Raw genomic sequence first — 27,526 nt, 5'->3', positions numbered from 1 at the left:
CAGAATATCTGAGAGTAGGGGCCCAGAATCTGTATCCTTAAGAAGCACTATTTTCATACAAATAAAAGATTTAAAACAACTAATGTAAATATTGTCTCTGTATTTGTTGGATATTTACAAAGCAACAGACCTCATTGCTCATGCTGTTTCTTCTTCATCATGTTCACAAATTGTACTTTCTTCTCAAATAAAGAGATTGGTTGAAAGCTGATAAATTTATTAGTTTACTGGATGACTGCTGTAAACACAAAAGGTACAAAATAACAGGAATCCATGACTTTGTGAAGTCAATCATCCAATGAAGAAAAAAGACAAACACACATTTAAAGAAACACCTAATCAGTGTATGGGTGGTATACTGGCATAGAAACTTCGCACACAATTTGTGCAAATATCTAGGTGCTTAGAAAAGCAAGGCTGGCAGGTGAGCAAATCAAGTAGGCATTGCTGCCTTACTCGGGAAGTCAAGAGTTTTAATGAGGAATTTTGAATGAGGAAGGATAATTAGGGAGCCACTCTGTGTGTAGAACAAGGTCTGGCGAAGAAGTCCAGAGGATGAGGGTTGCAGTTCCAGTTCTACACCTGTGTGATAGTGAGCCAGTGTTTTAATTTTTCAGTGATTCTGTTTTCTCCCTTAGGTATCCGAGGCCAATCTCTATTGTTTCTTTGGTTCTTTATGCTCCCACCTCATTCTGGAAAGGGTTTAAGGCAGAGACGATAGACAATTTCTTCTGGCACCAACATTCACTGACTCTAAATTCATACACGTTTCCTTCTGGAGCAAATGTGTGAGGACCCGATAGCCCCAAACTTCTCACAACCATAAGGCAGAAAAAATAGAAATTACTACTAAATGCAAATTGGAACCTACATCGCCCATAGGCAGTCACTCTGCATACACCTATCTTCGAACTGTAAGATGACAGAACTCAAGTTCAAGTGAGTGTTCTAAGGGTGAGTATATTGTCTTGAATCTCTCTGGTGAGTTCTGCCAGGAGCACACCCCTGATAAAACTGCAGGCACCCAGTCAGAGATTTTCCTGTGTTTGCTGCAAGTATACTTTGCCCAGCACTTTTTTCACAGCACCTTTGACTTCCTTGTTTCTTAAACTGTAAATTATGGGGTTCAGCATAGGGGTAAGCATTCCATAAAGCAACGAGATGATTTTATCTATTTCTTGTGAGCCTGACGAAGAAGGCTTTAGGTACGTGGAGAGGGCAGCCCCGTAATACAAGATCACCACAGTCAAGTGGGCACCACAGGTAGAAAAAGCTTTGTTTCTTCCCTCTGCTGAGCTGATTCTCAGAATAGTGGAAAGGATGAAGACATAAGAGATGCAAATTAGGAGCATTGGAACGGGCAGGAGGAGCACGCTGACCACCAGCATGATTGTGTCCATGAGCCGTGACCTTGTACAAGCTAGCTTCAGCACGGCCAGAATTTCACACGTGAAGTGATCGATGAGATTCCCACAAAGGGGTATCTGCAGGGCGAAGCTGGTTTCCAGCAGGGCTGTCAGAGAGCCTGTCACCCAGGAGACAGTAGCCATCAGCACACACACCTGCCGGTTCATGATGATGGGGTATCTCAGCGGGTTGCAAATGGCCACGAAACGGTCATACGCCATCACGGCCAGAAGCACGCACTCCGTGGAGCCCATGGCAAGGGACAGATACATCTGTACAGCACACCCAGAAAAGATGATGGTTTTCTGGGATGACAGCAAGTTCACCAGCAAAGTGGGAATAGAAGCAGATGTGTAACAAATATCCATGAAAGAGAGATTTCCAAGGAACAAGTACATGGGAGTTTGAAGGCATGAATCTAGGACAGTGATTAAAATAAGAGTGCTGTTGCCCAAGAGGGTTATCAGATACATTACAAGGCTGAAGACAAAGAGGACAATCTCTAACTTTGGGTATCTAGAAAAACCTTCCAGGAAAAAAAAGCTCCAAATGGTGACGTTTTCCCCTTGCATTTCCTTCCTTTCACCTTTAGATATTCTAATATTATCATATTCATTTCATCTGAGGACATAAAGGATGGATAAAGTATAATGTTCACTGAGGAAAACACTTTCAAACTTATTTTCACTATTATAAACACAATTTTACCACAAGAAATCATAGGACAATGTATCTATCAATCTAAGAGGAGGGGAAACAGGTTTGATCTACAGAAAAAGTTGATTCTTTCAAAACAAAATTTAGAAAAGAGTGAATTTGAAAACAAGAATAAACATTTAATATTTGAGTCTCAGCTGGTAATCCTTTGGTTGGCACACAGCAGGTTTTCAGTAAAGATTTTAAAGTATCAAGTAATGAAAAATATGAAAGAACACTGAACAAATTATTGAGCACTAGTTAGAAAAGTAAGTCAAATAAATGAGGAAAAGAAAGCACATTTGTGAAAATAGAAACCAGTAATGGTCTTCACTGGAAGAAGAGGAGGAAGTTGAAAGGAACAAATAAATGAGCTTTAAACTAACACCTATTAAGTACTGGGTCTAAATGAACTCTGTCCTTCCCAGCTTGGAGTTCCATACACTTGTTTCAAAAAAGATGACATTGTTTGAAGCACTGCAGTTACCTATTCTGATTCTATGTAAGAGCCAGTTTACAAGTCACACAAAATAACCCACCTCACTTAAACACTGTTACATCCACTGCACAGTTTCATTCATTATTGGGACCCATACCTTTGTGACTACGTAAATAGTTCTAAACATTATACCCAGGCAATACTCTTATTATACATTAAAGCTCATGAATAGCCAAGAAATGTAGAAACTAAACTCCCTTTAAAAATTATCTTCGGCATTCCCTGGCTGTCCAGTGGTTAGGACTCCATGCTCTCACTGCCGAGGGCCTGAGTTCAAGCCCTGGTCAGGGAACTAAAATCCCACAAGCCATGCAGCAGGGCCAAAAAAAATTTTCTTTAATTAATAAATAAAATAAAATAAAATAAAATTTTAAAAATTATCTTAAAACCTCTTGGCAACAACACAGATGAACTTGGAAGGTATTATGCTTAGTAAAATCCGTCAGACAGAGAAAGACAAATACTGTATGAATCACTAGTTGTAGAATTTAAAAATAAAACAAACTAGTGAATATAATCGGAAAAAAAAGGTTATAGATCATCTAATTATATACAAGACAGTTAAGGTTTTATTTCTTTTTTTCTACATTTCACATTATTAATCCCCCAAAAACTATATTACAAAAACTTACCTCACTCATGCACTGATATCGCTCTTTACCACCACCAATCTTTTTCCTTTCCCCGCTAGTTCTTTCCTTTCTATTTTCAAATATACTGTTCTTAAAAATTCCCTGCATTGTCCTGCCATGTATGCAAATCACCATCCTATTTTTGCTTTTTCTTTCACAGGTAAACTCCCCAGTTTACCTTACAATAGTTCAGTCTTCACTTTCTCATCCCTAACTTGTCAATTTCAGTCACTATTATCATTTGTCTCCCAGTTCTTCATATTTAAAAACCTGGCCTAAATGGTGATGGTGAAAATAATAATGTTGTGGGCAATACCTTATATCATGGCCCTATAACAGGGGCATGATATCTGTCACACACTTTTCATTCATTACATTACATTATTATCTCTGACCTCTCCCCCACTGTAACGCATATCCAGCCTATTAGCAAATCCTTTTTTTTTTCCTGTTTTAGTCATCCGACTTCCCGTAGTTTACACTGAGATCCAAACATTATCAGTAATCCTCAATACTCTTTGAATATTCTAGAGAATACTTGTCAGTACTACTGCCCTCTGGTACCTGAGTATGCAGAGTTTTTGCTTTTCTTCCTAAGAGCTCAATTATTCCTATATCCCAGTAGTTAGTTCTTTTTTTTTTTTATTGGAATATAATTGCTTTACACTCTTGTACCAGTTTTTGAGGTACACCAAAGTCAACCAGCTGTATTTATACACATATCCCCATATTCCCTCCCTCCCTCGACTCCCCCCCACCCAACCCGTCCCGGCCCTCTAAGGCATCATCCATCATCAAGTTGATCTCCCTTTGTTATACAGTAACTTCCCACTGGCTACATTCCAGTAGTTAGTTCATATTCATTTGTTATTTAAGAGATGATTTCTTAGGGACTTCTCTGCCAGATTTTATATTTAACAAATTTCCTACAAAAATTTCATTATATTACTGCAAGAGATGATTCAAAAAAACAATGTTTTGTGCTATTCTTAAGACTAGAAAACAGTTTTTTTAGAATGAAATCAGCCCAGCTGCCTGGGACTTGATATTTCCTATTGTTTAAAAATAGCAGCCAAGGGGACTTCCCTGGTGATGCAGTGGTTAAGAATCCACCTGCCAATGCAGGGGACATTGGTTCAAGCCCTGGTCCTGGAAGATCCCACGTGCCGAGGAGCAACTAAGCCCGTGTGCCACAACTACTGAGCCTGCGCTCCACAGCTCGCAAGCCACAACTACTGAGCCCGAGTGACACAACTACTGGGGCCTGTGCGCCTAGAGCCTGTGCTCCACAACAAGAGAAGCCCCCACAATGAGAAGCCTGTGTACCACAACGAAGAGCAATCCCCGTTCACCGCAACTAGAGAAAGCCTGCGTGCAGCAACAAAGACCCAACGGGGTCAAAATAAATAAATAAATTTATAAAAAACAAAAATAGTAGCCAAGAAAAACTGAATTCCCTGTCACCAATTCCAATTAAAATATTGTTTATGATATACTTCATAAAGTTAGTTATGTGCAAGAATGAATGCATCCATGTTAAAAACACTCAACACACTATGTAAAAGCCAACAATGTAATTCATTTCTTTCCAAAGTATTGACTGTTACCTCAGTAACTAAAAATGCCAAAGTATAACAACTGAAACACCATGCAAATTTAAATCATCTGTTGTTGTGGGGGAATATCTGTTGTCCCTGAGCAATTTAAAGTTCAGCAGCTATAAACTGCAGAGGTTTGAAACTTCAGATCCTTCAGGGATAATGTCCCAAAGATCCAATTATATCAAACTTTTAAAAATTGAGACAGATAGTGAATCACAGTTTCCCCATAATAATTTCAAAAACTCATAAAAACTGGGTCTTCTACTCCTCCTTGTCCAACCTAGCCATAACAAGATTTTTTTTCTGGAAAGGTTACAGTGTAGAATACTTAACAGTATATAGAGAAAAATATCCTTGGATTCTAAGGCATGTATTTTTTTTTCACTTGTGAAACTGCTCTCTAGTTTTCAGAGATTAAAGGAAGAAAGTTTACTCATTAAGCCACTTGTCCCAACAAGGGATCAGAACTTTTATTCAATTATACATACTAAGAGAGCCTTAAAGCAATGGACACACCTCCACCCACGCATTGGTTTCTAAATGCAATTCTCAACTAAAAGGAAATGTAGCTCCTTAGAGAAATGGCTGATGCCAAGGCTAGAGCAGGAAAAGGACAAGATTAGCTTGGAGTACCTTATTGCACTAGAACACAAGGAAGTATGCAAAGAACAACTGAGATATTTCAAAGGCTACAGGGGCCCACTTGATGAGGCTCCCATTGGCCAGGCCTGGGACAGAATATTTTGTGCATCAAAATAAATAATTGTAAAAATGGATTCTAATCCAGAGAATGAAATAAGAACACATGAATTCTTTTGGAAGGAAGGGAGGGAGGGAGGCAGGAAGGGAAGGAAGAAGGAGGAGTCTGCCTTACAGTAGGATTCCAAAATATAAACATAGAAAAATGACGTAGTTAGAAAATCATCAATCAAGGTTTAGGCTGTCATAGTAATAGATTATCATTACAGTGTTACAGTAGCTAAATGTAAATATCATAGTTGCATAGGTAAAAGTTGGATGAGAGACAGGAGAGTTACATGATGTCAAACTATCTCACCAAAGACTACTTAATAATTTCAAAAACAAGACAATAATAGCTTTATAGCAGATAACCACCTTCACATCACCAATAATGAGACATATTGACTCCACATGCCTCTACTGAGGACCCAGTATCACTTCTGTGGTATTCCTCTCCAAAATACACAACCTGAATCTAACCATGAGCGAAAGCCAGACAATTAAATTGAGGGATACTCCGCAAAATAACCAGTCTGTATTTTTCAGAAATGTCAAGGTCAGGAGACAGAAAAACAAAAAGGCTAAGGAAATATTCCAGGAGACTGAAGAGACATGACAGCTAAGGGCAACACATGACCCAGCACTGAGTATTAGACCAGGAAAAAGTTAGCTCTAAAGGACATTATTAGGACAATGGACAAAATTGGAATACGGGCTGTGCATTAGGAAACAGTATGGTATCAGGGACTTGATATTTCCTATTGCTTAAAAATAGTAGCCAAGGGGACTTCCCTGGTGATGCAGTGGTTTCCTTTCTTTTTTTTTTACTTTCATTTTTTTTTTAGTTAAATCTCTTGATCTTCATAACTGCACTGTGCTTATGTAAGAGAATGTTCTTGTTAAATACTGAAGTATTTGGTATTAAAGGGGCAACTTACCCTCCAACTTACCCTTAAATAGTTCATCAAAAAAATATGTTTTCTAACTAAAAATAGAGTTGCCATATGATTCAGCAATTCCACTCCTGGGCATATATCCCAACAAAATTATAATTCAGAAAGATACACGTACCCCTATATTCATAGCAGCACAATTCACAATAGCCAAGACATGTAAACAACCTAAGTGTCCACCAACAGATGAATGGATAAAGAGGATGTGGTACACAGATACCATGGAATACTACTCAGCCATAAAAAAGAAGGAAATAATGCCATCTGCAGCAACATGGATGGACCTAGAGATTATCATACTAACTGCAGTAAGTCAGAAAGAGAAAGACAAATACCATATCACATGCAGAATCTAAAATATGACACAAATAAACTCATCTGCGAAACAGAAACAGACTCACAGACACAGAGAACAGACTTGTTGCCAAAGGGAAGGAGGGTGGGGGAGGGATGGACTGGGAGTTGTGGATTAGCAGATGCAAACTATTATATACAGCCTGGATAAACAACAAGGTCCTACTGTACAGCACAGGGAACTATATTCAGTATCCTGTAATAAACCAAAATGGAAATAAATATGAAAAAGAACATATATATGTATATATGTGTATATGTATGTCTCTATATATATACTATATATATAAAAACTGAATCATTTTCCTGTACAGCAGAAATGAACACAACATTGTAAACCAATTATACTTCAATAAAATAAATTTTTTTTAATCTTTTTTACTAAGCTATTTTATTTTTCTTCCACAAATATTAAATTTTTAGTCACTGAATTATCAACGGCTGCAAGACTCTCCACAATACTTTTATATTTGGGGTACCTAAATGCCTAATCATAAATATGTTTTTTAAAAGTCCCCTTCGGAGGGGCTCGCCCTGCGTGTCGCCCCACCAGTGCCTCGCCAGGACAACGGGGGTGGAGCGTGGGGACCTGCTAGGCCTCCCAGCGGCTCAGGCGCCGCCAAATCCGGGGCGGGGGGTGGCAGGGGTCTCAGGAGCCGGTCCCTGGTCCCCGCAGGCGGCCTATGGGGCGGATCGCAGTTTGCATCACCTTCCCCCACCGGCTACATGATGACACAGGGGCAGCCCTAAGCGCACTCGGACGGCCAGGTCTCTGGGCACCCGGCCTGAGTACGGCAGGAGGTTCGCCGTCCAGGTGCCCCGGGCTGCACAGAGGCCTCCTCCCCGCTCAACGGCTCCAGCCCCAAAACAGCCATCAGGTCCAGGATGGTCGCGTTCCTCAGCACCCACGCGTGGGAGGCCCAGGGACCGCGGACAGCACGCGGGCTGCTGGGCGGCCTGGGCGCCCACGAGGCTGAGGCCGTGGTGGTCGTGTGCCCATGGAGACCACGCAGGTGAAGTTCATCCACACCCAGACCTCCCCTAAACCCACACTACAAAAGATACCTCCATGGGGTCAGGGACATTGTTCGGGAACAAGGGCTGAAGAGGTCTTCTCACGGCCTCCAGCCGCGGGATCCCACCAGACCATCCGCTTCTTGGTCAGTAGTTTCCATCGCAACTGGTACCCAGGGCCCAACTCTAGCGGGCCCCTGAAACCGCTGATATCGCGGGGTTTTCAACCTATCGCGAGCGCAGCCAATGTCTTTGAGAACACGCCTCTGGAAGAGATCAAGACTGGATACAGGGTAGGGAGGCGCAGTAACACTGAACACGTGGACAGTTGCTCGCAGTTTCTGAGAAATGAGGGGCTCAAGAAATTGTACAGTGGCATCGTCCCCGCCCAGGGCGGGTCTGCCTAGACGTAGCCCTCGTGTTCATCATCTACGATGAGGTGGTGAAGTTGTTCAACAAAGGGTGGAAGACGGACTGAACCCTGAGGGTCTGCGAGGAAAAGCTAAGGATCTATAAAAATAGGGATAGCTCATATTGAATCTTAGGTTGCCGGCTGCTCTTAGGTATTCTCTACTCCCTCTGTTATTCCCCAAAATTCAGTTAAAGTCATATAAACACAACAGTCTTGGATAATTGAGCTTTGGCTAACGGAGGAACAGCAGTAGCTACCAGAATGGGGAACTCGTTGGTGCAAGGCATTTAAGAAAATCTCTGTCCAGTCATTAGCTGACCATTCAGCTGACTGAGCAGGGACTTCAGTGGTCAGGTCCAGTAAAGAAGTGAGACTTTCAGAATTAGTTCAGGAAGTCACTACAAATAGAACACACCAACAGCAACAAATTCTGGAATGGGAGGGGAATCAGATTTCCAGATTTTCCACATAGTATTATTTTTAATGTCCAGTTTTCAACAACAGCAAAAAATATGAGACATGCAAAGAAACAGGAAAAAGTTGCCCATATTTAATAATGATAGAAAGGTCAGCCCATCAAGAAGACATAACAATTATAAATATATATATATATGTATTTTTTTTTTGAAAAGAAGAGCCCCAAACACTCGAAGCAGAAACTGACAGAATTAGAGGGAGAACTAGACAATTCAACAGTAATAGCTGAAGACTTTAATACCGAACTCTCAATAATTGGTTAAGAAAAAAAACTACATAGCATATCAACAAGGATGTAGGAGGCTGGCACAACACTATAACTAGATTTCACACCATCTATAGAACACCCACCCAACAAAATATACAAATACACGTACACGTTCTAGAGTGCACATAGACCTGCTGATTTTATGCCCTCAGACAGTACACATTATGGTGTGCTTGGGTTCCTTCTCTCCATAGTATGCTTGCAAGATCCATGTTGATGTGGCTTCAGTTTGTCCACTTTTTATTACTGTGTGATAGTCCATTTTATGATCGTAACATACTTTATCCACTGTTCTGTTGTTAGATATTTTAACTGGCTCCGCTTTTTGGCTACTTCAACTAATGTTACAAACCTGCATGTGTATCTTTTGGTACATATCTGTGCATGAGTACATACTTAGAAGTGAAAACGGTAAGTGATAGAACATGCTTGTCACCTTTAACAGATTTTCAGTGATTTTCCAAAAAAAGTATGAAAATTTACTATCAGAAGTATGTTTCCTCTTGCTACATAACAAAGTAGCCAAAACTTAGTACCTTAAGACAATAGCCATTTTCTTATATTTCATGGAGTCTGGGTTAGAGTCAGGAATTCAGACTATTTAAGGGTAATATTTGTGAGAGACTGGGTAGTATGAACTTGGTAAGTATTTTGGAATAGAAACTTTTTTTCCTTCAGGCAGGAGTTTATTCAAGCTGGGGTCAGAACTGGTGAGCTGATCACAGAATTAAAAGCTTTGGTAAAACCAGCTAAAAGATAGGATACACTCCATGAATAAATATTCTCTAGGGATTCAAAGAGAAAGTTATTTTGTCAAGGAATTTAAAGTGTAATATTGGGAGCTGCTTATGAAAAAGAACACCTAAAAGCACTCACATTGTATACATTTCATGATGGAATTATGTGAGCACAAAGGAACAGAGGGCCCATGGAGGCTTCTCCCCAGATGACTCAAAAAAGATTCCAGAGCGCACACTGGAATTGATGGTGAAAAAGGTCTCAAGAAGCCTTATTTTCTAAACACAGAACTTCTAGCTTAGCACACTCTTGCATCTGAAAGTTGTTTTGACTGACAAAAGAGTCAGGCAGAAACATAAATTTACAAGTTGTTAAGAGTAGGCAGTAATATCATAAATGTTTTTTATGCCAGATTAAGTAGGTTAAATATAATTTTTTGGACAAATGGAGAGCTATTTTAAATAAGTGAGAGCCATAATTTGTTTTATGACCGTAATTGAGATATAGAATATTCTTAACAACTAAGAAGTTCTCTTGTGACCATTTAAAGTCAATCTCCCCTAGATTGGGATTGCCATATGTACATTACTAATAAGAAAAATAATATCAAATTGTACACTTTAAATATATGCAGTTTATTGTATGTCAATTGTATCTCAATAGAAGTTCTTAAAAATAAGTCAATCTCCCCTGACCTCATGCCTGAAACTACTGATCTGATTTGTCACTATAGTTTTGCCTTTTCTAGAATTTCCTGTAATTATATAATATCTCACCTTGGATTGATCCCTTGATCATTACATAATGCCCTTATTTGTCTCTTGTTACAATCTTTGTTTTAAAGTCAACTTTTCTGATGTAACTATTGCTACTCCAGTTTTCTTTTCGTTTCCACATACATGGAACACCTTTTTCCATCCCCTCATTTTCAGTCTGTGTGTCTTTAGATCTGGAGTCTCTTGTAGGCAACATAAAAATGGGTCTTGTTTTTGTATCCGTTCAGCCACTCTATGTCTTCCCATTGGAGCGTTTAGTCCATGTAAAGTAATTATTGATGGGTATGCACTTGACATTTCGTTGTTTGGGGGTTGTTTTTGTAGCTTTCTTGTTCCTTTTTCTTTGCTCTCTTCCCATGTGATTCGATGACTATCTTTGGTATTATGCTTGGATTTCTTTCTCTTTTCTGTGTGTGTATCTATTATAGACTTTTAGGTTTGTGGTTATTATGAGGTTTATATATAGCAATTGGTATATATACATCATTATTTTAAGTTGCAGATCCCGTAAGTTTGAATGCATTTTAACAACCCTGCACTTTTACCCCCCTCCACATTACCTCTGACATGATATTTTACATTTTGTTTTGTGTATCCCTTAACTACTTATTGTGGATGTAGATGATTTTACGACTTTTATCTTTTAACATTCCTACTAGCTTTATACGTGGTTGATTTACTACCTTCACTGTATATTTGCCTTTACCAATGAGATTTTTCCTTTAGTGCTTTTCATATTCCTAGTTGTGGGTTTTCCACTTTTTAAAAACCAAGTGTTATTCTAATCAAATAATCTGGAACTAGCTTGAAGGGAAAAAGGAAGAAAAGCATAGCAGAAACGGAGCAGCTTAGGCTTGTTAGCTGCTATGAGAGAAAAAGCAAGGTATCTCTCACCTTCAAGCGTATCTTCCACAGCCTAAAATTTGGCCATTTACAACATAGGATGCACCTACAGCTCTGATATTTTATATGCATAGCCATGTATGTTAATCTTAATCAAAAGCAGAACTGCTTATTTCTATGTGTTCATCGGGGATTACTTTTATCAAAAAATTTAATCTTTCAATGATGGCTTCTCTCCAAGTATTTAACAGTGATTACTCAGGTGTCTTGCCTCTGTTTCTGTTTTGCCTTGGAACTCCCAGAGAGTTAAGCCAACAATTTCTGCTTGGTAGAAGTAGCTCAGAACATGGCAGGCAGTAGGGCCTTTTTCTGGCCTTCAAAGTATAATTAGGCAATGCCTTGGAAGTTGAACTATTTTCCCACAGAACTAGTAAAAATTAATGCACCACTTCAAAGAACTAATCATGCAGCTTTTATTTACCACTTAATATCTTCTTGGGCATGGGAAGAGTTTTCCTTTCAAGACTATCACATGCTTAGCTAGCTGAGTACATATTGCAGAAGATTCTATGAAGAGTTTGCATATAAAATACAAAAATCTGTTACATATACATCCATTTAACAACAGTTTGTACATTACAATGAGTGCCAGTGTTAAAATAACTCCCTGTACTTCGCAAGCAGCATGAATATATCGTGGCAGCAGCAGATAGAAACTTCCCCCGATGGGTAGACAGTATTCACACAGTGCAATTGCTACTAGAGCACAGACCAACAAGGTCACATCTTTTTTTTCTTTTCTTTTCTCACTAGTGAATATACAAGTGAAAGATGGAAGGGTAAAGCAATGAGGATTTGGTGGCAATCAGTTTTATTGTGCAGGTACACTGTATTACAGGCAGATACACTGGCAATTGTAAAGTGGACACAAACAATTAAAGAAATGGCTGCTCTTTACCACCAAAAAGACAATTTTATACTTTGATTTCCAATTGCCAAGTTTCAGGTACCTCCTTTTCACGTATCGATAAATTTGTGATGACATATCTAGTGTGACGATATGTATTCCAGGAATGAGGAATTCAGTAGACTCTCTAAATCAGTTGCTTATGTAGCAAGTAGCACTGAATATTCCTAGGGGGAAAAAATAATCTGTTCCAGATAGCTTTGGAAAATGAAGGCCAAAGATGTAAATGTTCACAGGTCCTTTTGCCATTTGTTCACTAATATCAACACTCCACAGTTGCAAACTCTCAGTTATTAACTCTTTTAAATATATGTGTGTGCACAAGCACACCAACACAAGCTGCATTGGGAGACCATGGTTAACGTTACTAGTTGTGCAAGTGACGGCTGGTCAAGATGAAGGCAGTAAGTGTAAAACTTAGAAATGTGCTTAGAAAACTAAAACAAATTAATTCAGTAGCACTAAGCACTAAGGTTCAAGTATCTTAGCACCTCTCTCAGCACCATGGGAAATTCCCAATATTGAATAACAAAAAGTTTAAAAAGCATAAAATCTGATGAGGTTTCAAACTTGATACGGGCCAAGAGCACAATTCTTGCCCTTACACTCTTACTTTCTGAAAATACCTGACCTACATAGCACTCTTGCCTAGGAAGAGCATCCCAGGTACTGTAAATGAAAGTCAGAGGGCACTTAGTGGAGGGGGAGATACGGGTCTGGAAAACACCAAGTCCTATGAGGACATAAGCTTTCTGAAAAATATCCAGAGTTGATTTTTTTTCCCCAAGCAAACACCACTCTCAAGTGGAAGTCCATGATAGTTTACTTAAAATTCATGATGCTACAAAAACAATTATATTTAGTATCATCTAAGAGGGTGTTTTGGTAATAAACACTTAAGTTTTCATTTGTAAACCCCTTTTCTAATCAGAAGCCACCCCAGAACATAGCACATACAGCTAGGTTTAGGTACTATCAATGGCAGTGTTTTTCAAACTATAAATAACCACCCATTTATGAGTCAGGAAATGAATTTAGTGGGTTTGAAGAGCATTCAAAATGGTGGAGAGTTGGCAGGGAGGGATCAGAGCAGATCACACATAGTACGTAACACTTCACGCAACATCTTATTTCAGTTAAGAGTTTATATTCATTGTCTGTTTCTCTCTCCCTCCTTCCTGCCCAATCTCTCTCTTTCACACACACACATTGTTCTGGGTCATGATGCAAAAAGTTTTACTATGGGTCACAGTCAAGAAAATGTTAAATACTTTGGTTAATAGAGACCACCAAAAATAATAGCATGGAGTGTCCTCCCTGGTGTTAATGTCAGTTAAGGGGTCAGTATTGAGCGTAAGCCAATTTTGTGCTTGGAATCCAAGGTCAGCTAGAGAGTTCTCCTTTTACCTTAATAAACACTTACGTTAAACCTTTTTTCCCCTTACCCTACACCCTTAGGCAGAGGCATGAGCAGTATAAGGAAAGGAAGAAACCCTAGCTACAGTTATTTACTTTGAATGGTATCATGTTATTCCCAGAAGGCTAATTAAAATGCTTTCCTTTCTATCCCACAGTCATACTGTTAGCATAAAAGTGGGTAGAAAATTTTGTCTTTACCATTTTGAGATTATAAATGGTCTAAACCAAAGCAGTCACGATTTCATTATTGGTTTGTGTTTTGCAAAATACGTAACCACAGATACAGACAAAATGAACAACTTTCTCTACCTTCATCTGCTTATAAAAGGAGGACGAATACATGAAGACGGAATTTTCCCTGCCTCTCAACCTGTAAAGTTGGTAGGTGATAATTTTCTAAAAACCAATCATCTAAACAAATGACAAGCCAATGTTCAGCTTCAGAATGTCAAGAATCCAATGGTGCTTACATAGTGGGTCAGTTCAGTTCTGGTGCCAGGACTGCTGTACCATCGCATCTTGGGAGTTTCTCATGTAGGCCAGGGTTAGCACTGATTGGCAGCAGGTTGTAAAGGAAAGTGTCCTGGGCAGGTCATCAATCACACACTCGGCACAGGCCTCCGAAAGGAAGCTACATCATCTCACAGCCTGTTTCTTCAGGTATGAAGAAGGGGGTTAAACTAAGTGGTTTATAGAGCCCCTTCCTGAAATAACTTTTTAAAATTTGGATGCAGTTCTAAGATTTTTATGCAGCTTCCTCTGCAACTTTGTCTATTCCTTTAATAACAGCTTTAATTCTTTCAACAGCTATTTCTGTCAGTTTCACCTACAACCACCTCTCATATATCCAAGGTTCCATTTAGCTTATTCAGCCCAGATACTTTTAAAACATCAAGTAAAACAAAGCTAATAAGGAACAAAATTTAAGGCATTTTTTTTTTTTTTATTTCAGCCAAGGAATGATGCATGCTACAGATTAATCTTTACTTTTCCCCACAAAGAATACCACCATTTCAACCCCCAAAGAACATGGCACTTGTTTGTTGCTTCTCCTTCTAATTTATTCCAGATTTTCAAGTGTTTTCTTCAGTAATGATGCCTTCTCCTGCAGCTCAGGTCTGCTGTCTGTCTCCATAGTTGCTAAAGATTCAATCAAGAGCACTCTGCATTCAGATGTCAAACTTTCCCACTGTTTAGATTCTGAATGGAAAGAGAAAGAACAACAAAAGAATCCTTATTGAAGAAGCAAGCAGAAAATCCAAAACTATTCTTTCTGCTTTTCTTCCACATATCCTACCTCCAAAATAAATACAAAGCAAACCCTTGGTTCTGTATATAATGATCACAGGTTGAATAGCTGTCTCAAAACCTAATTATTGACAATAACCTGAGGGCCTATCAGGGAGTTTCATCCTTTGTCCCCAGAGCTGGTGGGACAAAGAGAATGAAGGGAGCCTGAAGCCAAGCAGGAAGCAGGAAGTATCGAGGCGGGGCACACAGTAACAAAGAAGCCATTTCAGCAACTGAGCTGAATACATCTTTATAAGACATGCTCAGTAAAAAAAATTCCTCAATAAATTTCATAATTACAAAGACAGTTTGAACAGATGACACTTTATCACTCCTTTAAGAAAAGCATCAGAGAACTACTGGCATACTCAAAATTTTAGAAATTCAGAAAGTATATAAGATCCTAAATCTTGTTTATGAGGTTCTGATTCTTTCTGGTGATGTGGTGTCAAGCAAGTTATTTCACTGTTTAGCCTCATTTTCCTCATCTAGAACATATCCATGCATATTTGGCAAACTGTGAGAAATCAGAGACATCTAAGTGTCTAGCTATTCTACTGCAAAAAAGGGATAATGAGCTGTGTAGTGTTGCTAAGTCTAAATGGCCTGTTTTATGGAGCCCTGAGAGAGGTGTTTTAATTGATAAGCAAAGATAGACAGAAGGAGAAAGAGCAAATATACAAGGCTCTAGAGAAAACGTCCATCTTCCTCATTCTTCATCCATGGGGTTAAAATAATAAAAAGGGGAAAAAGAAAAAAGAGGCCTCCTTTTGAAATCAGAATAAGATACACCACTGGAGAAAATGCTAACAGTCTTCTTTTACCAGTGACAGAACAGACCATTAGATGAAATCTGCTTCTTTGTAAGATGGTTTAAAAAAAGGAAAACAGAAAAAAAATAGGATTAAGAAAACTGCTATCAAATTTGATGACTCGGGTAGATATTTGTTAAATGTTTTCCCAACTCCACTTTTCAGTGTGTCATTCTGTTTATTTACATGTATACAGTGAGCTCTACTCTGCCACTGTCAGCTGCATGCTGTAATTAACCAAGATTAACTCAAGATTCACAATGGAAACCAAAACTTTATTGAGGTAACCACAGCTTCATAATGCATTAAAGGTATATAAGATAAAAGAGTACTAAACTTAACATTTATAAAATCTAAAGATTTTAGCTATGTATATTCCACTTCCATGTACACATACGTATTAATTTATATTCTGGAGTATATGCTTATTAAAAACAAAAACAGAAAATAAAAAAATTCTTAAAACATACACCATAAAGCCCCCTGGCTTTCTGGTCCTCCAATCAGAAGTATCAAAAACTCACCTTCAAGTTTTTTAAGCAGCAATTCTATCACAGATAAAGCTTCTGTTCTCACAGATGAGTAGGTCTTATTTTCTAAGAAGAAAATCATATAGTTCACGTTATTTGTTTTACATGTCTTACAAACAGAACATCTAAGATTAAGTTAATGTTACTGAAAGAAAGACGTTCAGAAATGATAAATTCAGGGAAAGATACACCTGTTCTTAAGGAGGCTTCCCTTTGCCAATTATCATCAAATATTTGAAATGTGCTACATGTCCACCTTTCTTTCTTAGAAAAAAAATGCTGGCAGCCAAATATACCAATCTCCACAACAAATGGCAATATTTAAAGCACCCATTTTAGAAGTCGACTTCACAGGATACCTAAGAAAGGTTTTAGGTTTGCATGACTTCTTCATTTTACCAAAGAACACTACACCACGCAGGGATAAGGCCAACTCGGGGACACTTGGCTGGGATCTGACCTTGTGAAGACTAGTTTCTCAGTTGTTAGTTCTTTTTATCCAAAAGCATGTGGCTACATCTAAGAATTACAACTGAAATATGCTTCCTTGGTGTCTACTCTAGACACAGCATCTACTTCATGGTGAAATTGTTTACCGAAAAAACTAACACACAATCAGATCGGAGACAAAGAAAGCACAAGACGAGCTTATAACATGCTGTCATGCTACAAAGTACATAAGCACTTAAAAGAACGGTGGTGAGTCAGCAACAGGACACAGAAGTCAGTTTGAAGAGGCTTCCAGTGGCCAAATCTGGGATAATCTGAGCAACAAATTAATTAAGGACAATAATTATAAACTAAGGGGAAAATAAATGAATCCATGAATCAATATGGATAACAGATTAAAAGTTCAAGAGAGGGAGGGACCTTGCTTATGAGAGTATGCCAACTGTTAAATGGTAAATATGGAAGAAGTGCTCAAGTTGGAAAATCATCTTAGTAAAAGCTGGTTCAGGAAAAACCCATCATTGCGTGCTGAGACTAGGGGAGATATTTTGAAGAGGAGCAGTATATCTGCATGGTCTTAAAGTGTCTTCTTCCAGACTGCTTAGAAGACACAGTTCTGAAGAGCAGGTTACTTAATGGTCTTAAAGTGTGTTCCCACAGGCTGCTTATCAGACGGAAGTGGGAAAAATAGTAACCATACAGCAGAGAAAACTGAGTAGTACCTTGACCAGGTAATTAAAATTAACATTGCCAACGAGGGCAGATGGACACTGTGTGCCTCTTGATGTGAGAGGACACAACGTCACTTATGGAGCAGCCCAACTGGGAATTCATAACCCGGATCTAATCACGAGGAACCATCAGACAAACACTCAATGAGGAACACTCTAGTTTTAAACGGGGGAAGGGGGGGCTTTTCTTCAAAATTGCTAATGTCATATATACATATAAGACAGGCTTAGGAAGCGTTCCAGAAGAAAGGAGGCTAAAACGATGTGACAACTAAACTCACTAAATGATTCTGTACTGGATTCCTTAATGGAGGGGAGGAAAAAATTATATAAAGGACATTAATGAGTCAAATGAAAACCTAGAATATGAATGGGTAAAAAATATTGCATCAATGTTATACTATCTAAAGTTGGTAACTGTACTAAGGTGATGTAAAAGAAAGCACACTGAAGAACTTAGGAGGAAAGGGGCAAGATGTAAGCAATATACTTTCAAATGGTTCAAGAAAAAGTAGGTATACAGAACGGCAAATAATAAGGTAAGTGGTGGGACTTCCCTGATGGTCCAGTGGTAAAGAATCTGCCTTCCAATGCAGGGGACATGGGTTTGATCCCTGGTTGGGGAACTAGAATCCTACATGCTGTGGGGCAACTAGGCCTGCATGCCACAACTACTGAACTCACACACCTTAACTAGAGAGCCTGTGTGCCACAAACTACAGAGGCCACGTGCACTGGAACCCATGCGACACAACTAGAGAGAAGCCCACATGCCTCAATGAAGATCCCACGTGCTGCAACTAAGGCCCGATGCAGCCGAAGATAAATAAATAAATCTTAAAAAAAAAAAGTGGTGCAAAATGTTAACAGGTGACTTTGGGTAAAGGATATTACACACTATTATTGTAACTTCTCTGTGAGTTTGAAATTATTTCCCAATATGACTTTTTAAAAAATACTGGTCACAAAGGTTTTTCTAATCTAGGTGCTGCAATCCTAAATCGCAGTTCCAGGTGAGTACACTCCTGTCTGGGGGACGTGCTGAGTATATTGAATAGGAGAGTTCAGTAGCTACACCATAAATCTCTCTCCTAGCACAAGGCAGGGAGTGTCTGAAGCTTAACTCCTTGAGCTTTAAAATCAAAACTCCTTATCAACGCCAGTCTACCACTCACCTAAAGAATATGTGATTGATTTACAAGTTTCAAGGAGAATTTCGGCCAGAGCCTCAGGGTCTGCGTGTTCTTCCTCTAAAAGCATTAATCTGTACAAATCAGAAAGCAAGATACAAATACTAGTTATTAAGAAACATTCCAAAACCTTTCTGGCACAATTTCTATCTGTATGTATTACTTTATGACGTCAATTTAGCTTTTAGTTTTAAAATTTAAAAGAATTCCACTGATTATATATAAAATGCTGAGAGGCAGGGGAAGGTGAAATAAATGACTGAACTAGGAAGCAAATTACCCCTGAAAAAAGGCATTCATTGACTGCAGGACTCCCAACTGAACTTTCCACGTGCTGAGTTTTAGCCGCTCACACATCAGTTTGCACAGCTCCTGGCGATAACAACCTGGAAAAAAAGGCAGAAGGGGGCAGAGCAGGGCAGAACGTGTGAAGGAGCAAGAAATAGAGCAAGTGAGGAGAATACAGGCAGAGAGAGACAGGAGCAAAGAGGGAGAGAAGGACAGAGAGAGAGAGGGTGGGGGAGTGGGTGGAAGAGAGAGGGGGAGAGGAAAAAGTAAAGCAACAAATGCCTTTAATTAAAGCCGCAAAATTTCAAAAACACTTCAGCATGACTTTATGCCCAATTCTCACAAACTTCCCTGACCAGAAACACCCCCTCCTGCCCAAAGATCCTATATATCGTTCATAAGTGCTCTTTGTCAAGGCAATATCCTTCTCTAAGGAACTGACACACAGTCTAAACCACACTGCCTTTTCCCCGTCAAACAACCTAAACCACGGCCAATGAGAGCAGAACTCTGGAGGCGCACAAGCTTCTGCATGTTGTAGGCTTAACAAGTCAACGATGCTTTATCCCAAACCTGTTATGCCAACTGCACTTGTTATTATAATTATATAATTAATATTATGCTACGTGATGAAACAGGAGTATAAAACTCAACAACGTAGTTATTTTTTAAATGCTGCAGAATTTAGTATGGTTCACAAACCCATCAAAGATGGATGAAGGTAAAAAAATCTAGAATTCTGCACTTGAATTGCTTCCTAAGAGACTGTAATTTCTTTCTCCACTATAAAGAAACATAACAGAAATTGAAGATGATACATTATGAGCAAGATGTACGCGAGAAGCCAGTGTGGAACAAATCCTCAAAGGCCCTGGAGATAACCAGCAAACGAACGAACACTTCTATTCCTTATACTAAACCTGCTTTGTGTCTGTACCATCTTTTTATATAACTCCCTACTTGAACTTCTATTACCTATTAAGTGAAACTTAGTAGTCCTAATGATGTCAAATAAGTGGGCTTCTACTGCAGTCCATAACATAATACCAAGAAATAAGACCTCTTACAAATCTGCATCTTTTGGAAAACTCTCCCTAGACAGAGCAAATAGACTTTTTGAAGTTCATACAAAGGATGGCAAGGCTCGAAGACCATCTTAAGTCTGATTTTAGAAACATCCAATCACAGAAAGCCAATGATACTTTTCATAACACTGAAGAATATTAGGATGCAGGATGCCCTGTAGCAACCAGCACAAGGCAAACTCCTACCAACTACAACCCAATCCAACAGTAAAGGCTGATTGTTTATTTACTTAATCCTTTGGAAAGTTACATTCAATCCTGAAAATCTCTCAGAAAGTATCAAGTTTCTCAGGGAACTAGAGATTTCATTTGCTTATTGAAGATTTTGCAACCAGGCCATTAATTTCAAGATGAAGAGACCCTACTAATAAGTTCTGTGGATTCCTCCGAATACAGCACCATACAGAAGAGTAAAAGATTTCTTTTTATAGTCTAACTACCTACATAAAGTGTATCATGATTGTTATGGGTGGGACTGTGTTCCACAAATTCACATGCTGACGTCCTAACCCCAAGAACCTCAGAATGTGACTATGTGGGGAGACAGGGTTTTTAAAGAGACCATTAGGGTGGGCCCTACTCCAAGATGGCTGGTGTCCTTATAAGAATGTATTAGGACACAGAGACACAGATGGCCATTTACACGTCAAGGAGAGAGGTCTCAAAAGAAGCCAATACTGCTGACACCTTGATCTCAGACTTCTAGTCTCCAGAATTGTAAGAAAATAAATTTCTGTGGTTGAAGCCACCCAGTCTGTAGTCCTATGTTACAGCAGCCCTAACAAACTAATACAATAGTCAATGAGATTATGTGCCAGCGCAAGAGTAAAATCTATACTGGGTAATCCTCCCTATTAACCAGTCAGGCTCTACAAGAAACAACAGCTGTAACTCGTCACACGGAACACTTCCGCTGTCACGCAACCCCTGGCTACAGCACTTCTTCAAATGCAGCTTCTTTTGCTTACGCTGGGTCTCCGCATTTCGGGGCCAGGCTTTGCCCAGGCTCTCAAAGGCTCCCAGCAGAGATTCCAACTGGAGCTCCCTTTCCTTCTCATTCTCATCTTCATTTTTGGTTGTCCGGACTCCAATGCTTTCAGGTGAGTTCTAGGACATGTCAAAAAAAAAAGGAAAGCAAATTTTAATTTTTTTTCCCTTCAGAGTTTACAGGCATACTATTAAAACAATCAGGGTACCACAGTAGGAGATGTTAACCAAGAATTAAATGCCACATTCTCTACCACGAGTTTTCCTATTTGTAAAAAGATTCTGTGACAGGAATACTACACCTCTCCAATAAATTTGGGAAATCTTCTAAAAGACTCTGTAAGCAAAGGTGAAAAAAATACCACATATATAGTATTCTGAGCACAACATAAAAAAGACTTGCATTAGAATCATGGAATTCAAGGAGTTAGAACTTGCTAACGATCTAAATCCAAACTCCTTCCTAGTAAGATATGGAAACAGGCAGAGAAGTGTCTTGTCCAGCTAGCTGGTGATACAGCCTCCCAAATCCATACACTATCATTATGTATGTAACAGAAATTATTTAAACAGCTTTTTTACAACAGCAAATTAGCAGCAACACAAGAAATAGAGTAAGAATGCTATTTAAAATTTTTCATGTTTCACAAAAAAATAAATAGGTAAAGCATACTCTTCTTTCGTTGAACCAGTGCCCAACCTTTAAAAACAAGTACTTCATTTTCCAAATGAAACCAAAGTCCACTTTTGATCAAAGTCCCGCAACACGTGGCAGAGGCAGTCAACAGTGACACGCGGAGCTCCCTATCTTTAGTTGGGGATGCCCGGGGTGGCTGCGGCACATGCTTGCAAGGCCAAGCTTACTACCCCCATGACAGAGACTGTCCGTCACTCCAACACCAGTCTCGGGAACTCACTGCTCCCGCAGCCCAGAGTTTCCCGGCTCGCAGGATGAAACTCGTGCAGTAAACTCATCTTTCTACTTTTTAAATGGAAGGAAGGAAGGAAGGAAGGAGGGAGGGAGGGAGGGAGGGAGGGAGGGAGGGAGGGAGGGAGGGAAGGAAGGAAGGAAGGAAGGAAGGAAGGAAGGAAGGAAGGAAGGAAGGAAGGAAGGAAGGAAGGATAAAATAAAAATAAATAAAATAAAAAGTGAAAAAATAAAAAATAAATAAATCCACCCTTCTCCCATGGAGGGGAAACGGATACCTAGAATGAAGACTACTATTCCCAGCCTCACCTGCAGCCAGGTGTGGCCATCCGGCTAAGCACTGGCAGTGGGACAGAAGTGAAAGGGCCCTGTAGCAGTTTCCAGGAACTCTCCTTAAGAGAGAACTGACATGCCTACTTTGATCCTTCATCCTTTCTCCATCTCCTCTGCCATCACCCGCCTGGAATGCAGATACACGGTGGACCGTGAGGACGATGGCCACACCCCAGGGAAGGCAGAGCTGGGAGCTGCAAAGAGCCAGAATCCCTAAACTATTATGTGAGAGACAAACATCTATCTTGCTTAAAGCCATGATATTTGGGGATTTTCTTCTATTTGCAACTACACAAATCCTACTAAAATATGCAAACAGGACACAGGAAAAGCTTTTTCTTCTTTCTTTTTTTTTTTTTTTAATTTTTCAAAGTATAAACCAGACCTGAAAGGGTATGGACATCATTACCTTCTTAATGAGAGGTATGACAATGTCAGCAAACTCCTGGAATCTGTCTTCTTTGGTGGCCTTTAAGACATCCCCTGCACAACTGATTGCTACAATCTTGTATTTGGGATTCTCTTTGCAACACTCCTTCAGAACAGCCTGGAGGATTTCATTCGTACTGGGCTGACTGGGCACGGGCTTCTCCAGCTCTGCACTGCAGGATCCATACAAAAGCACCAGAACAGTTAAAACGGGCTGCAGCTTCCAGGGTCAGTTTAAGAAATGGCGTCTTCACTGAACGAACATTTACCTGCAAGCTGTCACCACACAGGCAATGGCTTTCAGTAGTTCTTCCTAAAGGGTTGAAAGATAAAGGAACACTATTAAGCACACGTGTCATTCACAGTCTCTGTACATGACTACAATTACCTCATAAATACTTAAAAATTATGACAACAAAAATTGACCGAGTCACCATATCTTGAATACATTTTACTGTTTAACAAGCACATCCACAGTTTTACTCCAAACCACGGAAGCAGGGTAACTGTCTTCATCTCCATTTCCTAAAGCCTAGAGAACCTATTGGCCCAAGGTCACAGAGGCAGACGCTTCAACAGTGGAATCAGCACCGTGTCTGATTCCTAGCCCCATACTTTGTCTACCGCTCTGCCCTGGCCACTCCTGGCTTCTACCACGTCAAGCAGACTGTATGTGATGCCACAGTCTCATGCTCCCCACTGAGCCGTCACTGTCCATAACCTCTTACTGCCCTTGTACAAAACATGACTGTTACTCATTCAGAGGTCCCAGAAACCGGCATCCTCAGCCCGCACTTTAGCCACAGCTTGCCTTGCTACTCCATCTCACATATGCCCAATCTTGACCTGTTCATGAGGTCAACAGGGACAAAAGAGTGACCACTTGGTTTAAGACTTCTCTTGGAAAGCTGAACATGATAGATGGATAAAAATCAACCTCCAGCATTACCATGCAGTATTCAAGGACACGTGGGCTATAACTCTGATACAACATCACATTTATTCAGGCAAAGTGTACCCAAAGTTTCCCACTGCCTAGGAAATCTGGTTCACACAAACAATCCATCTGATGTCCCACAAAACAACATTCTAATTTTTACAGAATATGAAAAATGAAAGATGAAGTCATAATCCTTTAAGGATACCTTAAATTTAATGGGGCATGAATGGTTCCTTTACCTTTCCTGCCCATGTTCGTCCAGCGAGGCCTTGCAGTAATGCGGTCAGTATCATTCCCAGATACGGAGGTACCAGGGAGCTGGTTTGTTTTGCAATTGACGCCATGGCGATTGCACCCTGGGCTTTCATTTTCCAGGACTGAGACTGTAAAGCCTTCTGGGTAATACCAATTAACTCCTGCAGGTATAACCGAATGCCACCAAAGGAACCTAGGTTATGAATAGCAAAATTAGAAGCAACTCTTAAGTGACACACACACACACACACACACACACACACACAAAATTCACTGATTTTTCTTTTCTAAGTCTGGAATAAAAGTGAGCGACCATCAGTCTAAAGCAGTGATTCTCAATGGTTACATCACATCACTCTCTGAAATGGAGAGAAAGTGGGGGGTGGTGTGAGGAATCTTTACAACAGCAGGACTTTATGAACTTGGATACGTCCACAGGAGGGCCATCATCTATTAACGTGTGTCAAGGTGAAAAGCAGAGTGGAGAAGCACTACTCTAAAATAATACTCAAGGCAACAGAAAAATCACTCTCAACTGAGGTAAGTAAAGCCCTGCTTCACTTGGGCAGTTTCTATTCTCTCACATGGGCAGCAATAAAGGAGGAAAGAAAAGAGCTCTGAGCGCCAACCTGAGAACTTGGAAATTGGGACGGGCTGAGAACCCAACGGGACACACGTGGTTAAGGTCCCGTGAAAGTAACTACGGAAATTTATGAATAAAAAATATGAGTTAAAAATGCCAACTGTGGTTCTTAAGAAACAGGTCTAATTCACAGGCACCATTTACTAACCAGGTACATTTTCCTGCCACACTTCAGTCCATAAATTACATTCTTCTTTTTCTGCTGTCTCCTCATCAGCAATTTCATGCATGCCTAGAAATGCCAAAGGCAGAACTTCTCTGGCATGGTTCTTCAGTACATCAGGACTGTACCGTCCAATAGCATGAACAGTCAGAGCACAAGAGGTCTTGTAGATGGGTTCTAAAGAAAAGCAGAGAAAACCATCATCTTTATGACACTTACTGTCTTTAAGGGTAACTGATCACAACAGACCACTGCTCGATTTGCACCACAGAAAAACCAACCAGAAAAATCAATCAAAAATGTTCCTAGCAAAACACATAAAATCAGAAAAGGTAAGACCTGATCTGTATTGTTTCATCAGGTTGTTTACATCTAAATTAACAATAATGTAAGTAGGAAAGAAAAAGGTACCTTCTTTCTCCATGTACCAGCCATTGAGCTTCTGCAGGAGTTTCTCTGTGCTGCTATCCCGTGAGGTCTGGAAGGGAAGCAATCCTGCTCATTTCTCCGTAGTTATCAAAGTATACTTACCAAACTGAGTGAGAAGTCCAACTCACCCGAACTAAATGGCCCATGGCAAATGCACAGGATTTCTGAATTACACTGTTCCGATCTGTCAGGCCACTAAGCAAAGCACTCATGAGTTTACCTAGTGGAAACAAAGGAGAAAAATCTGATACTTGGTTGACCAAATGCTCTGCTTGGTTCCCAAGACCAAAACAAACCTCACCCTGTAACTACTATCTGATTTATTCCACAGCAGTCTAGAACCCTTGCACATTACACTTGTATATCCATTTGCTTCTCTTTGCCGGGTGTAAAATTAAAGATTAATCTGTGTCTAGAATATTGTGGGGACAGTTGCAAAAATGAGAGCTAGGTACATAAAGTTCATCAGCCCCACCTAGGAGCCAATTCAAGAAGAGAAAAATGCTGATGTAAAATTAGCTATAAGTGGTAATAAACCATTTATACAGTAGAGAATAGCAGATACTCTCACCTCCTTATACCACCAAAAAAGAAACACTTATAAAACAGTGAAATTTGTTAAACTTGATCATCCTGTACCTCTTGCAAACAGAGATAAATGTAGAAGTGGGGGAGTTTGAGGGAAGAAAAAGTACACAATATCACAAGCACGTCTGAATGATCATTACTTTTCCTTTTAAAACCCTGTCACACATTTCTCCAAAGAAGACATACAGATGGCCAACAAACACATGAAAAGATGCTCAACATCACTCATCATCAGAGAAATGCAAGTCAAAGCCACAATGAGGTATCACCTCACACCGATCAGAATGGCCATCATCACAAAGTCTGGAAACCACAAATGTTGGAGAGGGTGTGGAGAAAAGGGAATTCTCCTGCACTGTTGGTGGGACTGTAAGTTGGTACAGCCACTATGGAAAACAGTTTGGAGGTTCCTTAAAAAACTACAAATAGAACTACCATATGATCCAGTCATCCCACTACTGGGCATATACCCAAAGAAAACCATAATCCCAAAAGAAACATGTACCATCATGTTTATTGCAGCACTATTTACAATAGCCAGGACATGGAAGCAACCTAAATGCCCATCAACAAATGAATGGATAAAGAAGATGTGGCATATATATACAATGGAATATTACTCAGCTATAAAAAGGGATGAGATGGAGCTATATGTAATGAGGTGGACAGACCTACAGTCTGTCATACAGAGTGAAGTAAGTCAGAAAGAGAAAGACAAATATTGTATGCTAACTCACATATACGGAATCTAAAAATGGTACTGATGAACTCAGTGACAAGAACAAGGACGCAGATGCAGATAATGGACTGGAGAACTCGAGGTTTGGGGGGGGCGAGGGGTGAAGGGGAAGCTGAGACGAAGCGAGAGAGCAGCACAGACATATATATACTACCAAGTGTAAAACAGATAGCCAGTGGGAAGTTGTTGTATAACAAAGGAAGTTCAACTCGAGGATGGAAGATGCCTTAGAGGACTGGGACAGGGAGGGTGGGGGGGACTCGAGGGAGGGTTGGGGGGACTCGAAGGAGGGAGGGAATACGGGGATATGTGTATAAAAACAGATGATTGAACTTGATGTACCCCCCAAAAAATAATAAATAAATAAATAAAATTTAAAAAATAAAAAATAAGAAAATAAAACCCTGTCACACAAAACATGGCCATACAAAAATATCACCCCACATGGTTTTGACAAACTCACCTGAGTAAGGTGTTAGGTCCTGGGGACACTGAGTAGTTAATGACACAATGACACTGGCACAGCCTCCCTACAAGGTTACAAAGGCAAAGGTCTAAATTTGATGGTCACAATGTCCTAGGAAACCCTTTATTTTAGGAGTCAAAGATTTAAAGAAATACACAAAGCCTGACAGCCCCTCTAAGAGTCTATCTAAAAAGAGTAAAACTCTTATTTTAAATTATTAACACAAAGATTTTCTTCAAGACTTCCAGCAGGAGGTCTTGCTGCACGTGTATGCTGCTCTCATACACTGCAAGTGAGAAGGAGACTTGTATGATCTTTTGGGAGGGCAACAAGTCATCTTGTCCATCCTTGTTCTAACATTTCCAGTTCTAGGAATTTAACCAAAGGAAGTAGCTTCAGATGTGTCCAGAAACATTCACCACAGTGCTTTGTTTAGTATCAAAAAAGCTGAAA

At 39.8% G+C, this 27,526-nt stretch overlaps 2 protein-coding genes and 1 pseudogene across 7 annotated transcripts in view; 1 reads left to right on the top strand and 2 right to left on the bottom strand.

Annotated features, from left to right (window-relative positions):
- Positions 1-1,028: 1,028 nt before the first annotated feature.
- On the bottom strand, positions 1,029-2,048 carry LOC130846568 (olfactory receptor 2K2). The gene has a single exon (XM_057724890.1). It carries the CDS (start codon positions 1,977-1,979, stop codon positions 1,029-1,031), a length of 951 nt encoding a protein of 316 aa, XP_057580873.1. The 5' UTR covers positions 1,980-2,048.
- Positions 2,049-7,726: 5,678 nt separating this feature from the next.
- LOC130846530 (tricarboxylate transport protein, mitochondrial-like) lies at positions 7,727-8,375 on the top strand (annotated as a pseudogene).
- A 3,512-nt stretch (positions 8,376-11,887) lies between these two features.
- ECPAS (Ecm29 proteasome adaptor and scaffold) overlaps positions 11,888-27,526 on the bottom strand; it is a 104,441-nt gene continuing 88,802 nt past the window's right edge. For all 6 annotated transcript variants that reach the window (XM_057720463.1, XM_057720465.1, XM_057720464.1 and 3 more), the window contains 12 exons: positions 27,071-27,137; positions 25,409-25,500; positions 25,263-25,329; positions 24,837-25,028; positions 24,030-24,238; positions 23,120-23,163; positions 22,831-23,023; positions 21,142-21,280; positions 19,081-19,186; positions 18,786-18,874; positions 16,424-16,495; positions 11,888-14,997 (listed from right to left, as the gene is read on the bottom strand). In XM_057720463.1, the coding sequence (XP_057576446.1) occupies positions 14,858-14,997; positions 16,424-16,495; positions 18,786-18,874; positions 19,081-19,186; positions 21,142-21,280; positions 22,831-23,023; positions 23,120-23,163; positions 24,030-24,238; positions 24,837-25,028; positions 25,263-25,329; positions 25,409-25,500; positions 27,071-27,137 (1,410 nt within the window). In that variant the 3' untranslated portion in view covers positions 11,888-14,857. The remainder of the gene's footprint in view (positions 14,998-16,423; positions 16,496-18,785; positions 18,875-19,080; positions 19,187-21,141; positions 21,281-22,830; positions 23,024-23,119; positions 23,164-24,029; positions 24,239-24,836; positions 25,029-25,262; positions 25,330-25,408; positions 25,501-27,070; positions 27,138-27,526) is intronic.

The sequence above is a fragment of the Hippopotamus amphibius genome, chromosome 2 (genome assembly GCF_030028045.1).
Source record: "Hippopotamus amphibius kiboko isolate mHipAmp2 chromosome 2, mHipAmp2.hap2, whole genome shotgun sequence".
Classification (NCBI taxonomy): domain Eukaryota; kingdom Metazoa; phylum Chordata; class Mammalia; order Artiodactyla; family Hippopotamidae; genus Hippopotamus; species Hippopotamus amphibius.
The sequence above is the reverse complement of the archived record's forward strand: the minus strand, read 5'-3'. Positions and strand labels throughout refer to the sequence as shown.